Source organism: Phaseolus vulgaris, chromosome 9, assembly GCF_000499845.2.
Source record: "Phaseolus vulgaris cultivar G19833 chromosome 9, P. vulgaris v2.0, whole genome shotgun sequence".
Classification (NCBI taxonomy): domain Eukaryota; kingdom Viridiplantae; phylum Streptophyta; class Magnoliopsida; order Fabales; family Fabaceae; genus Phaseolus; species Phaseolus vulgaris.
The window spans coordinates 7,443,964-7,456,997 of record NC_023751.2 but is presented as its reverse complement, the minus strand read 5'-3'; the positions used below and the strand labels follow the sequence as shown (position 1 = coordinate 7,456,997).

General features: G+C 33.5%; 1 protein-coding gene across 2 annotated transcripts; it reads left to right on the top strand.

Annotated features, from left to right (window-relative positions):
- Window positions 1-2,015: 2,015 nt before the first annotated feature.
- LOC137820475 (uncharacterized) lies at window positions 2,016-12,068 on the top strand. Of its 2 annotated transcripts, none has more exons than XM_068624590.1 (16): window positions 2,016-2,388; window positions 2,470-2,513; window positions 2,803-2,896; window positions 3,525-3,703; window positions 3,994-4,044; window positions 5,182-5,238; window positions 5,968-6,088; window positions 6,877-6,943; window positions 7,060-7,101; window positions 7,945-8,050; window positions 8,142-8,252; window positions 8,590-8,661; window positions 8,746-8,847; window positions 8,945-8,991; window positions 9,122-9,149; window positions 11,668-12,068. In XM_068624590.1, exons 2-16 carry the CDS (start codon window positions 2,496-2,498, stop codon window positions 11,809-11,811), a joined length of 1,239 nt encoding a protein of 412 aa, XP_068480691.1. In that variant the 5' UTR covers window positions 2,016-2,388; window positions 2,470-2,495; the 3' UTR covers window positions 11,812-12,068. The 2 variants fall into 2 exon arrangements, with proteins under 2 accessions (XP_068480691.1, XP_068480690.1); XM_068624589.1 differs by having other exon boundaries at window positions 2,030-2,258.
- The last annotated feature ends 966 nt before the right edge of the window (window positions 12,069-13,034 follow it).

Genomic DNA, 13,034 nt, shown 5'->3' with positions numbered 1-13,034 from the left:
GTTCCTTTGCCACATGTATCTGATGAAGGAAAGCAGACCAACAACAATGATCTTAACCCAAAACTGAAAGGTTCTTTACAAGCTGCTTTCAATATTCAAGCAAGGGATACTCTTGATTGTGAAGTTGCGAGGATGTTTTATTCTTCAGGACTACCATTTCATTTAGCAAGAAGTCCTTATTATAGGAGTGCCTTTTCTTTTGCAGCTAATACTTCTAATCTTAGTGGGTATGTACTGCCAACATATAATAAACTGAGAGGTCCTTTACTTTCAAAGGAAAGAAGACACATAGAAAACCTTCTGCAACCTATAAGAAACTCATGGAATCAGAAAGGTGTAACCATTGTTAGTGATGGGTGGAGTGATCCTCAAAGAAGATCACTTATAAATTTTATGGTTATCACTGAGAGTTGACCAATGTTTTGAAGTCAATAGATGGGTCTGGTGAAATAAAGGACAAAGATTTTATTGCTAAACACATTAGAGATGCAAAATCATGGTGGATTGTTCATGGAGTTCATGCACCAACACTTCAGAAGATAGCTCTTAAACTACTTGGACAACCATGTTCTTCTTCTTGTTGTGAGAGGAATTGGAGTACCTACTCCTTTATACATTTTTTAAAAAGAAATAAGATGACACCTAAAATGGCAGATGATCTAGTATTTGTCCATAGTAATCTTCGTCTTCTCTCAAGGAATTCCTCACATTACAAAGAAAAGGAAACTAAATTATGGGATATAGCAGGATATGACTTTTCATTGGATGACAATGAAATTCTCGATATTGCTAGCTTATCTCTTAATGAACCAGAATTATAAATTGTATTTTTTAATGAGGATGAATAAATGTAAAAGTTAAACATTATGGTTTACATAAATACATCTTTTTTTATACCAATTTTATAAATGTTTTTCTTGATTTTTTTCATATAACAAAATATATTACTATATTTTAATTTATACATAGCCGTGTCCTGTGTCCTATAATTTTTAATTTAACCGTATTTTCGTATTCGTGTCGTATTCGTACTTGTATCCGTGTTTGGACTTCATAGGTAATAATTCCATGAAAGAAGGAACGAAAAACAAGAAAATAAGATACCAAGAAAAGAAAAGTATAACGAAAAGAAGAAAAAATATAAAAGATTGAAGACAGTAAATCAAAGCGGGCCTTTTTTCTTCATTTTCTGATCATGAGACGCAACACATGCATTAAAAAGTAAACAAAAAGAGAAGGAAGAAAACAAAAGCTTATTATATATTATTATGTGCATCAGAAAATAAAATAAGTAAATATATACATGAGAGAATGATGGGTTTTAAAAAGCTGACCCAAAATCTAAAACTGTCAAAGAATATAAAACGTAATATATTATAATATAAGTTCACTTACCAACTAATTCTTGTTGACTTTTCACTATTATCAAAGTGTTTTTTATAAACACGAAGAAAAGATCAACAGTGTTATTTTCTCAACAAGACATAAAATAAAAGAACTTATCTCTTTCATACAAAAAAAAATGGTGTTGAGTTTGTGTTTAGAAATATAGACTACACCCCATATTTTGTGTTTAAAAAAAATTATTCACATTGTCTGCCAATAAAATTGTATATCATATTTTTTCAAAACCATAAAACTCCACTGAACCTTTAAAATTTACAAGTAGTATGTCAAGAGACATTTACAACTACCAGTTAAAGTGTATCATGTTTTATCAATACAAAATTCAAAATTATTTTATTTTATTAAACAATTATTTCTCATAATCTTAAACCCTATAATTATGGCCAAATTATGGACAAGGTCTTTTAAAAATTTATAATGAGTTATAGAGAAATATAAAAATCTTACTTATATAATAAATTTATTTAAAACATATTATTTATATAAAAATAAAAAAATTGTCATATATTTTATTATTTATAAACTTCCTTTTGGACTTGTCTCTGTTAGAGTGATGAGCTTAGGTTTGAGACACATAGGGTTATATTGTAGGTAAAATTATCCTAGTAAAGTTCCCTTCCCGTACACTATTGGGACGCCCTAGGCCGAGACAGAGGTACAAACTACATTTATCAAAAAGTAGGAAAGGAGAGTCCGAAGGCGGTGTTTGGTCAAAGCGGGGTCCGTTAGCATGTTTGGAGGGATGAGCCTTGAGGCTCCCATCACTTGGTGTTTGTGTTTCAAACCAAAACTAAAAACAAACACTACAAATATGCAGCCACCGCTCAAATCTCGCTCTCGCAGCCGCCAAGGTATGCACTCACACCTTTCTTACCTTTCTTTCACATTAACCTTACCCTAACTTTCCTTGGCTGCTTTACTCCTTCATTCGCCGCATCTTCTTCGTCACCTTCCTCTTCTTCTCTCTCTCTCTCCCTACCTGTAAGCTATTTCTCATTCCCTCTCATCGACAACGCTCACTTTTTTTTTTGTTTCCTTAATCTTATCCTCTTTCTCTGTCAGGATATACTACAACCGTCACAAACGCGATGGCGCTTGCTTTTGAGGTTCACCAACGCTACATCTACTCACACACACATTGTCTCACTTTTTAGTCTATCAAGATTTTGTCTTTGTTGTTGAATCAAATTGAATTTTGTTAATCCCGCTTTGAGTCTTTTTTTGGTTCATTTTGAATGTTTGAATGAACAGTGCCTTGATGGATTCAAGAACATGTTGTAGCTATATACCATGACTGATAATCTCTGTTCACGTGTTTGATGTGCCTGCCAGTGCATGATGTTTTAAACTGTGATTCAGATATTCTTGGTGATCTAACCTGCTTTTCTTTCTCAGGTTCTTGGCAGATTCAACCGTGCTCGCGCTGCTCGGTTGACACTCCCTCATCATGTGTGCCAAACTCCTTTGTTTATGCCCGTGGGCACGCAAGGTCGAAGTTCAAACTTGATTCTTCCTGTTTGGTAGCTGCAATGCGATAAATGCAATTTTTCTAGTGCTTTATGTTCTGCTCCTTAAAACTTTGCTTGCACTGAGAAAACAGGGTCCATTTTTTAAATGAGTTCCCAAATGGCTAAAATATTTTTTGATTCAGTTTGGTCTGCTTAGTTCAATTTTAAAAAGTTTCACTCAGTCCAGTGTTCTTGTTAGACCAAAATGTTTCTTCTGTTAGTCTACTGCGTTAATTTGGTCACACGTAACTTTGGAAGGAACAATCTGATCTATTAAAAACATTTTAAGGGATCAAAGTGAACCTTTTAAATTTAGGGGACCAAACTGGAACAAAAATTTAGATGAAAGATCAAAATCATATTTTAGTTGCCCCCAAATTGTTTCCGGTTTAACTGTAGCAAAATACTGAATTTATGTTTCTTATTTTGAAGTGAATTATTTTCCTATGGGCTTTGATTATTGCTTGTCCATGGTAAACACTATTAAATAATGGTATTTGCATTGTTTGATGTGATTGTCTTGGTTTGTAAGGAATTTGGTGCATACTGGTTGTGGTTTACTTGAGATGCTGCAATTTTGTCTTATAGATGGGATTTTTGATTGACCAGGAACAATAAAGGGATTGACAAATAGCCAGCTTGAGGATATAGGTTGTCAAATAATACTTGGAAATACTTATCACTTGGCCCTTCGACCTACTTCTGAGCTTCTTGATGAAGTTGGCGGCCTTCATAAATTTATGAATTGGCAACGAGGTCTGCTTACAGATTCTGGTGGCTTTCAAATGGTAGTTCATGACCTTATGTATATTTGGTTCTAGCATTCATTAACATTGCATGTACTGTTTTGATTTCTAGCATTCTTGCAACCGTGCTATTATCTTTCATCCTGAATAATTTAGGGTAATATATTATGTCATTTATTGCGTAACCTTACAAATGAAGAAATGGACGGTGAGACTAGGCTTAACAGCAAAAATAAGTTATGTGATTGGACTAATATTATACATTTGTTGATTGATAATAATGTTCAGGATCCATGTTAAGTGAATTCATTTTTGTTTCGCTGATGTGTTAGGTTTCGCTGTTGCATCTTGCTGATATCACGGAAAAAGGTGTGACATTTCAGGTATTTTTTTTTCCTTTTGAAGATATAGACAATATTTCAAAAGTGTGTTTTGCTTCACTCGTGATCAGTGTTCTGAAATCTTGTTTGTAACTATGTCTTCCTAACTGCTAAATTTGACTGCATACCATTTGATTAAACCCTAAACCACCTATATCATTTCTAACCCGCAAAACAGTGAAAACTGATTAAACTGTCTAAAACTGGAGAGTTGGACTAGTTTAGATTCTAAAAAATTGCCTAGTTCTCTGTCACACTGAAAATTGGGCTTAACTGGATCAAACATGGACTGAGTTTTCAATTTTTCAAATATTCCATATTGATTTCAGGTTTTATAGTCCAAAATTGTTAAATAATCTAGGAAAATTAAAAGAAAAGAAATGATTATCATTATATATTTACTTATTTAGTCTCATTCTTCTGGTTTACTAATACACTCTCACACATTAATATGCATGTTGACCCATGAACCATTCTGATCCCTGGTTCAATGATCAAACAATTTTTTAAAACAGTGCAATGGTTGGCTTTTCTCATTTTGATTGGCTGGACGTCTGAGTGAGTTTTGATAGAATATTTATCGAAGAGGTCATGATGGATACTTCTATTGTCTGATTAAGGTGCAGGACAAGTGGGTATGGGTATATAATACCCTCACAGGGGTGCCATATTTTTACAAAATTTATTTGTTTATAAAAAGTTACATACATGTCATGATTAAGATTTTTAATATTTCATAGTGATTTGTTATTGTACGAGCACATAACCTTAAGTGATGCTAACCCTTTTATGTTTTTTAAATTCAGGTATACATGTAGTTATCCATTGATAATGGCCTCCATTGCCAGTCTGAATACCTGTTAATGTAACTAGGGATAGATACAGGGGAAACACCCACACTCACATTCACCCCCCATTTACATCCCTTGGAGGAATGATAGGATAATATTGAAGTGTTTTTCCCTTGCATTTTGCAATTAATGGAATAGTGGTTGTCATTTTACAATCAATTGATGGCATTTATTTAATTATTTTTTCAATAAAAGAATTTACATTCAGTAATGGTTTATGGAATTTTTGTAATATGGCCGTCTATTATTATTTGTATTATTGCAACAAAAGTTTATTCTCTTGATGCAGTCACCTGTTGATGGAAAGCCAATGCTTCTTACACCTGAGGAATCAATTGAAATCCAAGTAAAATGTCTTTCTCCATGTTATTCTTTTAATTTTGCCTGGGTGCTTTCTTTTTTCTTGAATTAGTATGTTGTGCTTAAAATGTATAGGAAATCATGGTAGTCTGCATAATGTGATTTTGCTTTTAAATAAAATATTTCGTTGTTTTAAATTAGTCATTTCTACGGTATTTCAAAATTCAGGGAGGGTTGATATTTCTTTAGAACTTTCATTAACATTTGAAATTTAGACCTTATATAAAGGTCTTGTCTTTTGTCTTTCTTTCCCATTTCTCCCTTGTGCATATTTTGCTGTTCTTCTCTACTCTTCATTCAACTTTCTCGTGATTCATTTATAGAAAGATATTACAAATCACAATTCAAGACAGCCTGTAAGACTCTGCAGTTTACTAACAATAGAACGTGACTACTCATTGTTAATCATTAAAAAAATTTGTTTGTTTTCTTAAGATATTTATTTCTTTCTGTACATGGAAAAGTCCCCACTTGTTCTCTTAATAGAGATATATAGACATTGTACATAACTCTAGTATTGTACAATCGGCCAATTTCACTTGAACAGTTCTATCCCTTCTCCTCTCCCTCTATGTTTCGTTATTTCGTATTTTCTTAATTCATTCGTTTAAGACATTCATTTGTTGTTGTGACAGTTTTTACCTGTAGAGCATTGTGAAAGATGTGATGCTCTCTTGTTTTATGGGCTTTCATGTTTTTGTCATTAATTATGCAGAATAGAATTGGAGCAGATATCATTATGGCTCTAGATGATGTTGTAAAGACCACCATTACTGGTCCACGAGTTGAGGAAGCTATGTATCGAACACTTAGATGGATAGACAGATGTATAGCAGGTAAATAATGAAGTGGATTAGAGAGTCACAAAAAAGGAGAATTGAATCGTGATGCCTGACAAACTCTGGCCTAACTATTCTAATTCTTACTGATGCAAAAGAAGAAAGTAATCCTCCGATTTTCAATTATTTATTCCCTTATTGTGAAGCATGAGTGCAACTGAAATCATTTTAAATTCAGACTTTCACGTTTTTGCAACCATTAAACATCTCAGTCAATCCATTTTTCCTTTACGTAAAAATCACTGAAATAACCTTTACATTCTAGCACATCTTTGAAATGGAACAAGCATCTAAATTTTTGTTTTCCATTTCTTTTGTAGTGCCTGTTTGAGTTGTATATCACTTAGTTATTGGACTGCTATTTCTTCATAATGAAAAACCTAGCCTTATTGCAGTAATATATTTTCTTAATATTATTTAGTACACATTTCTGTTGTATATTCTATTGCTCGACAGACAATAGAACTGTAAAAGACAACGACACTGGAAGGGAAAGTTTATATAGTTTGTCATTCTTGAGTTTTTTTTATTCAATCACTAGCACATTAGATACTTTGTTATAGAAGAGAGGATGAAAGTGATTTATGTTTTTCTCTTGGCATCTGCCATGTAAAAAATTATAGTCAATGATGTATCACATTGTCAGTTTGTAAAAGGTTTGATAGTTATTTTAGCATGAATGTTGAATAGAAAAAACAGGCCATGTTTTTAATTCCTTTCATATAGATTTCTAGCACTGCCTACTTTGCATGCTAAATAACGATGCATGTTTCCTTATTGAACAGCTCACAAGAGACCTCATGATCAAAACTTATTTGGTATTGTGCAAGGTGGTTTAGATCCTATATTGAGGTGAATTCCAGCACAAAACATAACATTCTTGCTATTTGTTCTTCATTATATGTGATTCCTATTTTACCAATGTGTAAGTTGTATATTACTTATAAATTATGGTATTCTGTAATCAGGGATATCTGTGCCAAAGGTTTGGTGGAGCGCAATTTGCCTGGGTAGGTGTAAATTCTTGTCAACATGTAAATTGTTTATGGTTTTTCTAATACTTTATATATTTTTTGGTTGTGTTTAAAGAAAAAGACTAGTGTACTGGACCTACTGACCGATTTGATTTAACTTGGCTTTTGCGTACAGTTGCCTTCCTAAACTGAACTTGGTCAAACAAATTATTCATAAATCGAATGTGCATCATGACAAGTTCTAGGCTTAAAAATAATTTTACATTGTTAAATACATTTAACTTGTTAGTTTTCTCCCCTTTGATCTAGTCCATGTTTCATTTTTTTGGAGGAAGGGGGGACCTTTGCCTGATCTGTTTTTTTAATTCATTGAACTTAATTGCTAGTGTCGAGATTGATGATTTATGGGGGGAAATTGAGGTACAGGAAAGCCAAGAAAACTCAAATCAAAATCATTAAAAATATTAAGATCAGTGTATTCAACTTCATCTAGTGAGGAAAAGCCCTGTTTTTTTTTTGTGATTGTGTCGCAAATTTAGTGGCATCCGTGGATACTAGAAAACATAATTCATATTGAAGACTTTGTTCTAGTATACGAGACATTTTGAACCATAAAGGTTTTCTTTTATGAATTTACGCAAATTAGAATGAACCTTACGGACTATCCCTTGCAATCAGCACTGGAAAACATGTATTTTTTACATGGTAATGTTTGGATACTTTTACTTTCGCTTGGTTTTTTCCCAGCAAAGAACATAATTTTCATATGGACACAAGTTGCTTTTATATATGACCACCTGCACACAGAAGAGTCTTGAGAATTGATAATAGTTTTTTTAATAGTTATGTGGGGTTAAATATAATTTTCTTTTGTCACAGCTATGCTATTGGTGGTCTTTCAGGCGGTGAAGATAAAAATTCATTTTGGCGAGTTGTTGCTCAGTGCACTGCTGCTTTGCCAGAGCATAAACCACGATATGTTATGGTCAGAATGACTTGTCATATGAGCCGATATTTTGTTTTAAAAATAATCAGTGTAAATGCGTAATGTCATCACATTTTGCATGAACTTTCAGGGAGTTGGTTATCCTCTTGATATTGTTGTTTGTAGTGCTTTGGGTGCTGACATGTATGACTGCGTGTATCCCACTCGAACAGCACGCTTTGGCACTGCTCTCATTCCTGAGGTGGCCATTTTTTTATCCTTTTTTATTGATAATTTATGACATTCTTTCTTCACACACACAACAGTCTTATACATGTATCCAACTATTCTTAATAATTGTACAAGGACTAAGACACTGGTAAGAAAATTGCATTTATTTTGTATATACATCAACATTGAAAAAACTGAACTTAAACAGATAATGATGCTGTCTCCGTATTGGGCTCTAGTGATTCTATTTTTTATTGCACTGGTTTTAATATATTTGCAGTAATACTAGTTTAAAAAAAAATCTATAAATTCTACTCATTTATGTGTCAATATATTTTCTAACTTACTTTTTTCCTGTAATTTTGCAGGGAGTATTGAAATTAAAACACAAAGCAATGGCTGATGACACCCGTCCAATTGATCCTACTTGCCCTTGTATGGTATGTTTTAGGAGGTCAACTTTTTATCTGAAAAATCTTTTTGCAGAAACCAGCACATGTTTTAGTTTATTTCTTCTGTCACAGGTTTGCAAGAACTATACCAGGGCTTACATCCATTGCCTTGTGACAAAAGATGCAATGGGATCTCAACTTTTGTCGTATCATAATTTATACTACATGCTGCAGGTACAAGGAATTTCATCTCATAAATGGACTATAATAACTATTAACTATATTGTGTTAATGTGTATGATTAAAGTCATTGCATCTCCAAAATTTGCAGCTCAGTAGGAATCTACACTCTTCAATAGTTGAAGGAAGGTTCCCAGAGTATGTTCATATTCAATTTCTCTTTTCTCATTTTACCTCACATATGATCTTAAATCGATTTCTTCCATTCAACAATTTCCTCCCTTCTTTATATGTGTCAATAACCGTCTTTTTCTTTTTTTTTTTTTAGGTTTGTATGCGACTTTCTACACAAAATGGTATGCTAGAGAAAATCACTTCGACCTTGATACATTGAATTTTGTTCGTTTAAGAAAGTCTTCTTAACACCCCCTCCCCATTTTGCTAGTTATAGATCTGTTAATTCTGCCCTCAAATACTTGTTAAAGCTTAAAAGGAAAAAATATCAGAAACGGAAGGTGGGGTGATTTCATCAGAGGTTGTCAACCCATATCTAGTTTTCCGTTGTATGGGGGGATGGCAACGAAAGAAGACGGGCATCTCTATGAAATTTGTGCTTTATCCTCCTTCTGGTAAAGGAGCGGGTGTACGCACAACCACTCTCCACTGTTACAAATTTTGATTAAATAATTTTCTAAAGAAAAATGAAAAAACAATGAGTTTAAAAGCTATATATTTACACTATCAACCATTAAAAAATATTGTTGGTATGGTTTTTAAAGAATTTATTATAAAAGTTCACAAACTAACCATACATGACAATGAGTGATTAAATGACACTATAAAAATCTCACAATGTCATGCATATACTTTTTACCTATTTTTTTCCTTGTACTTTCTTCTTATACCTAAAAGTAAGTTGAATTAATTGGGAACCATTTTACCCTTTCCCTTTGCAATTCTTTTCACACAATACTTTGCTCATTAAACTGACAATTGATTGTATAGTGTTAGAGCTACCTAGGTAAAGGCAAAGATTAAACCTTTGACCTTGCATGATAGAATAGTAAGTACAATAGCTACCTATTCTATCATTAACTATGACTATGGTCTACATAATACTAAGATTACTAAACTAGGGTTACTATAAACTTTTTTTTTTCTCTATTTTCAGAATGTCACTTATATATATGTGACATTTAGGTTAACATAGTTTGTTGGGCCAGTATAGTATTGGGTCTATCTTAATATTACTATTCGCTTCATAAAACACTTTGTCCTCAAAGTGTAGTCTTAAGTGCAATTGGACAGTGGGGTGCAGCAGGAAACTGGGTTGCGGGGTGCCACAACATACTGGTCCAACAAACTATGTTAACCTAAATCTCACATATATATATAAGTGAGATATTCTAAAAATGAAAAAGAAGTAGAAAAGTTTATAGTTAGCCCTAGTTTAGTAATCTTAGTATTCGGTAGACCATAGTCATAGTTAATCATAGAATATGTAGCTATTGATTTTGGTGTTCTATAATTAGTGCTTTCGTTACTCTTACCATGTCTCCCAAAACCCAAAAGACCTAAAAGAAATATTAAACTCCACACAAGAGTGTGTTTCGGCTATTGAAGAAATCCTACACCGCCTGCGCCTCAACCGCCGTGTCGCCCACTGCTGCAACAGCGCCCGCGCCCCAACTGTTGCACCGCCCAGTTCCGTCATCCTCTGCGCGCACAAGTACACAAGCCACAATAGCGCCCGCGCCCCAACTGTCGCGTAGCCCAGTGCCGCCAACCTCTACACACACTGGGCTCCACTCCGTTCAACTATCAGCCCCCTAGCCGCCACCATCGTGCCTCCCAATGTCGCCTGCAACTACACCGCCCACATCGACTCCAATTTTTGCATCCCTCTCCTTCATCCCCTTTAAAACACCAAGGATTATTTCTTCCAAAAAAAAAAGAAACAACAGCGACGCTCTCCCTATTCCCAAACGCCGTCTCCTCTCCTAAATCTATTTTCCAAGCGATCTTGTTTTTCCTTTATCTAACCCTAATTTTCAAATTGTCAGACTCAGTCCACCTTCACTCTTGCAGCCACTTACAAGGCATACCCCTGTTTTCATGCCACACCTCCTTCTAGCACGCACAGGCCAGCGGTCCAATAGCATACAAACCTGATTGGACAAAAAAAAAGGAAAGAAAGCAATGCAACAAGTTCCTACTGCACCCGCAGCCCAGTTCCTACTGCACCCGCGGCCCAGTTCCTACTGCACCCGCGACCCAGTTCCTGCGGCCCATTTGCACTTAAGACTACACTTTGAGGACAAAGTGTTTTTTGGGGCAAATAGTAATGTTAGGATAGACCCAATACCATACTGACTCAACAAACTATGTTAACCTAAATCTTCATATATAAGTAAGATATTCTGAAAATGAAAAAGAAGAAGAAAAGTTTATAGTTAACTCTGGTTTAGTAATCTTAGTATTTTGTAGTAGACCATAGTCATAGTTAATCATAGAATAGATAACTATTGATCTTCGTGTTCTATCATTGCAAGGGGTAAGCTTTTTAGCCAAGCTCAGGTTATTGCACCCTGAAAGTCAGAAGGAGTCTTTCCAAAATGGTACATATCTTAGTTATATAGAAGTTCTTGTCCAGACTTGGCCTTTCAGGACTACTTCTATCCATACCCTTCAGTTTAATACTTGAGCAATACTATTGAAAAGTAAACACAGGATATCATTTTGTTAAAAGAATATGATAGATTTTGATTTTCTTGCCATTATTATTGTTTAGTTTTATTTTATTTTGAAATTGAAACCTTTAAAATATTTCTGTTGACATTATTTTTTTTCAATCCAATACTTGAACATCTGCAGTTTCCCAAAGGTGATGTTCCTGAATGGGTATGCGATGCTATGGAGGTGGCTGGAATCGACATTTCCTCCTGTTGTGCTCCATTTTCATCATGCGAAGAATATGATTCTAAAAGCATGCCCGAAGAAGTTAGTTTAGCCAGGTAAAAAACACAGTCGAATAGAATCAAAAGTTACATTGAAGAGATACACTGTAGTGTACTAAGATTTCTTGCGGCATAAATTTTGTATTCTGCTTATGCCGCTTCAGTAAAAGAATGAGAGGTTAGGATTATAATTTATACTAGGTTCCTTTAGGTTCTTATTTATCAGGCATATGAAGATTCCACTTGTATTCTATAGAATGTAAAACGATGGATGGGTTACTACAAAATATTGATTCATGTATTGTTTTTGTTTCCAAAGTACAATCCCGTGAAGCGAAGCTTAAATATAACTCTTTTACATCCACAAGTTTGCGCAATAATACTTCGATAAAGTTCTTCATCAACTTACCGAAATAAATTCAAAACCCTAAATAAGAGTTTATGAACTATTTTTGTAAGTTACAGTTTAAAAGAGTTCTTAGTGAGGTTTCAAATGTCCTTAGTATAATATATACAATTTTTTCATGCTATTGCTCCATCAATTTTGAGTTTAACCGAACTCAGAAGGGATTGAATATGTGAAGCTTGTGATAGTTTTTTTTATCAGATAAAGGTTGATTAAAAATGTATTCAATTAAACTTCAGGATTACCATCTTCACTCGTACATTTCGACACTTCTAGAGAAATGGGTACTCTAATTATGAAAATTAACGTGAACAAATATTATTAACTTTGTTTTAAGTTATTTAGTTCTTTATTTTTATTTTAATTTGACAATTAGGTATTTTGTCCTTTTTACTATATCTTAACGACTACTTAAATGATGAAAGAATTTATTTGGAATTTTGATCAATGAATTTCATTTGATGCAAAAGTAGTAGGCATCATCATAACTCTGATATTTTAGGTTACCTATACAATTCTTAGCAAGAATTAAAAAATATATGTGTGTAGCTTCTAACCTAAAAGAGCATATTATTGAAAAAAAAAAAGCAAATAGTATTCCTTTAATTAAGATACATGAATTTCCTCCTCTAGAATATTACCTTCATATACTGTGTTTATGAACACTATGTTAGAACCACTTTAACCTGATCATATTTTTAAATTAGTTGATATAATTCACACATAATGTGTTCATTCTAATAACTTTTCTTTGAATAATAATTATTTTTAACTTCATGTTTTTTATTTAATCCACTTTAATAAAACTATATGATATCTTATTAACTATTGTCTTAAGAACATTAATTGTAAAATATAAAGTTATTCTTATTAAAAAA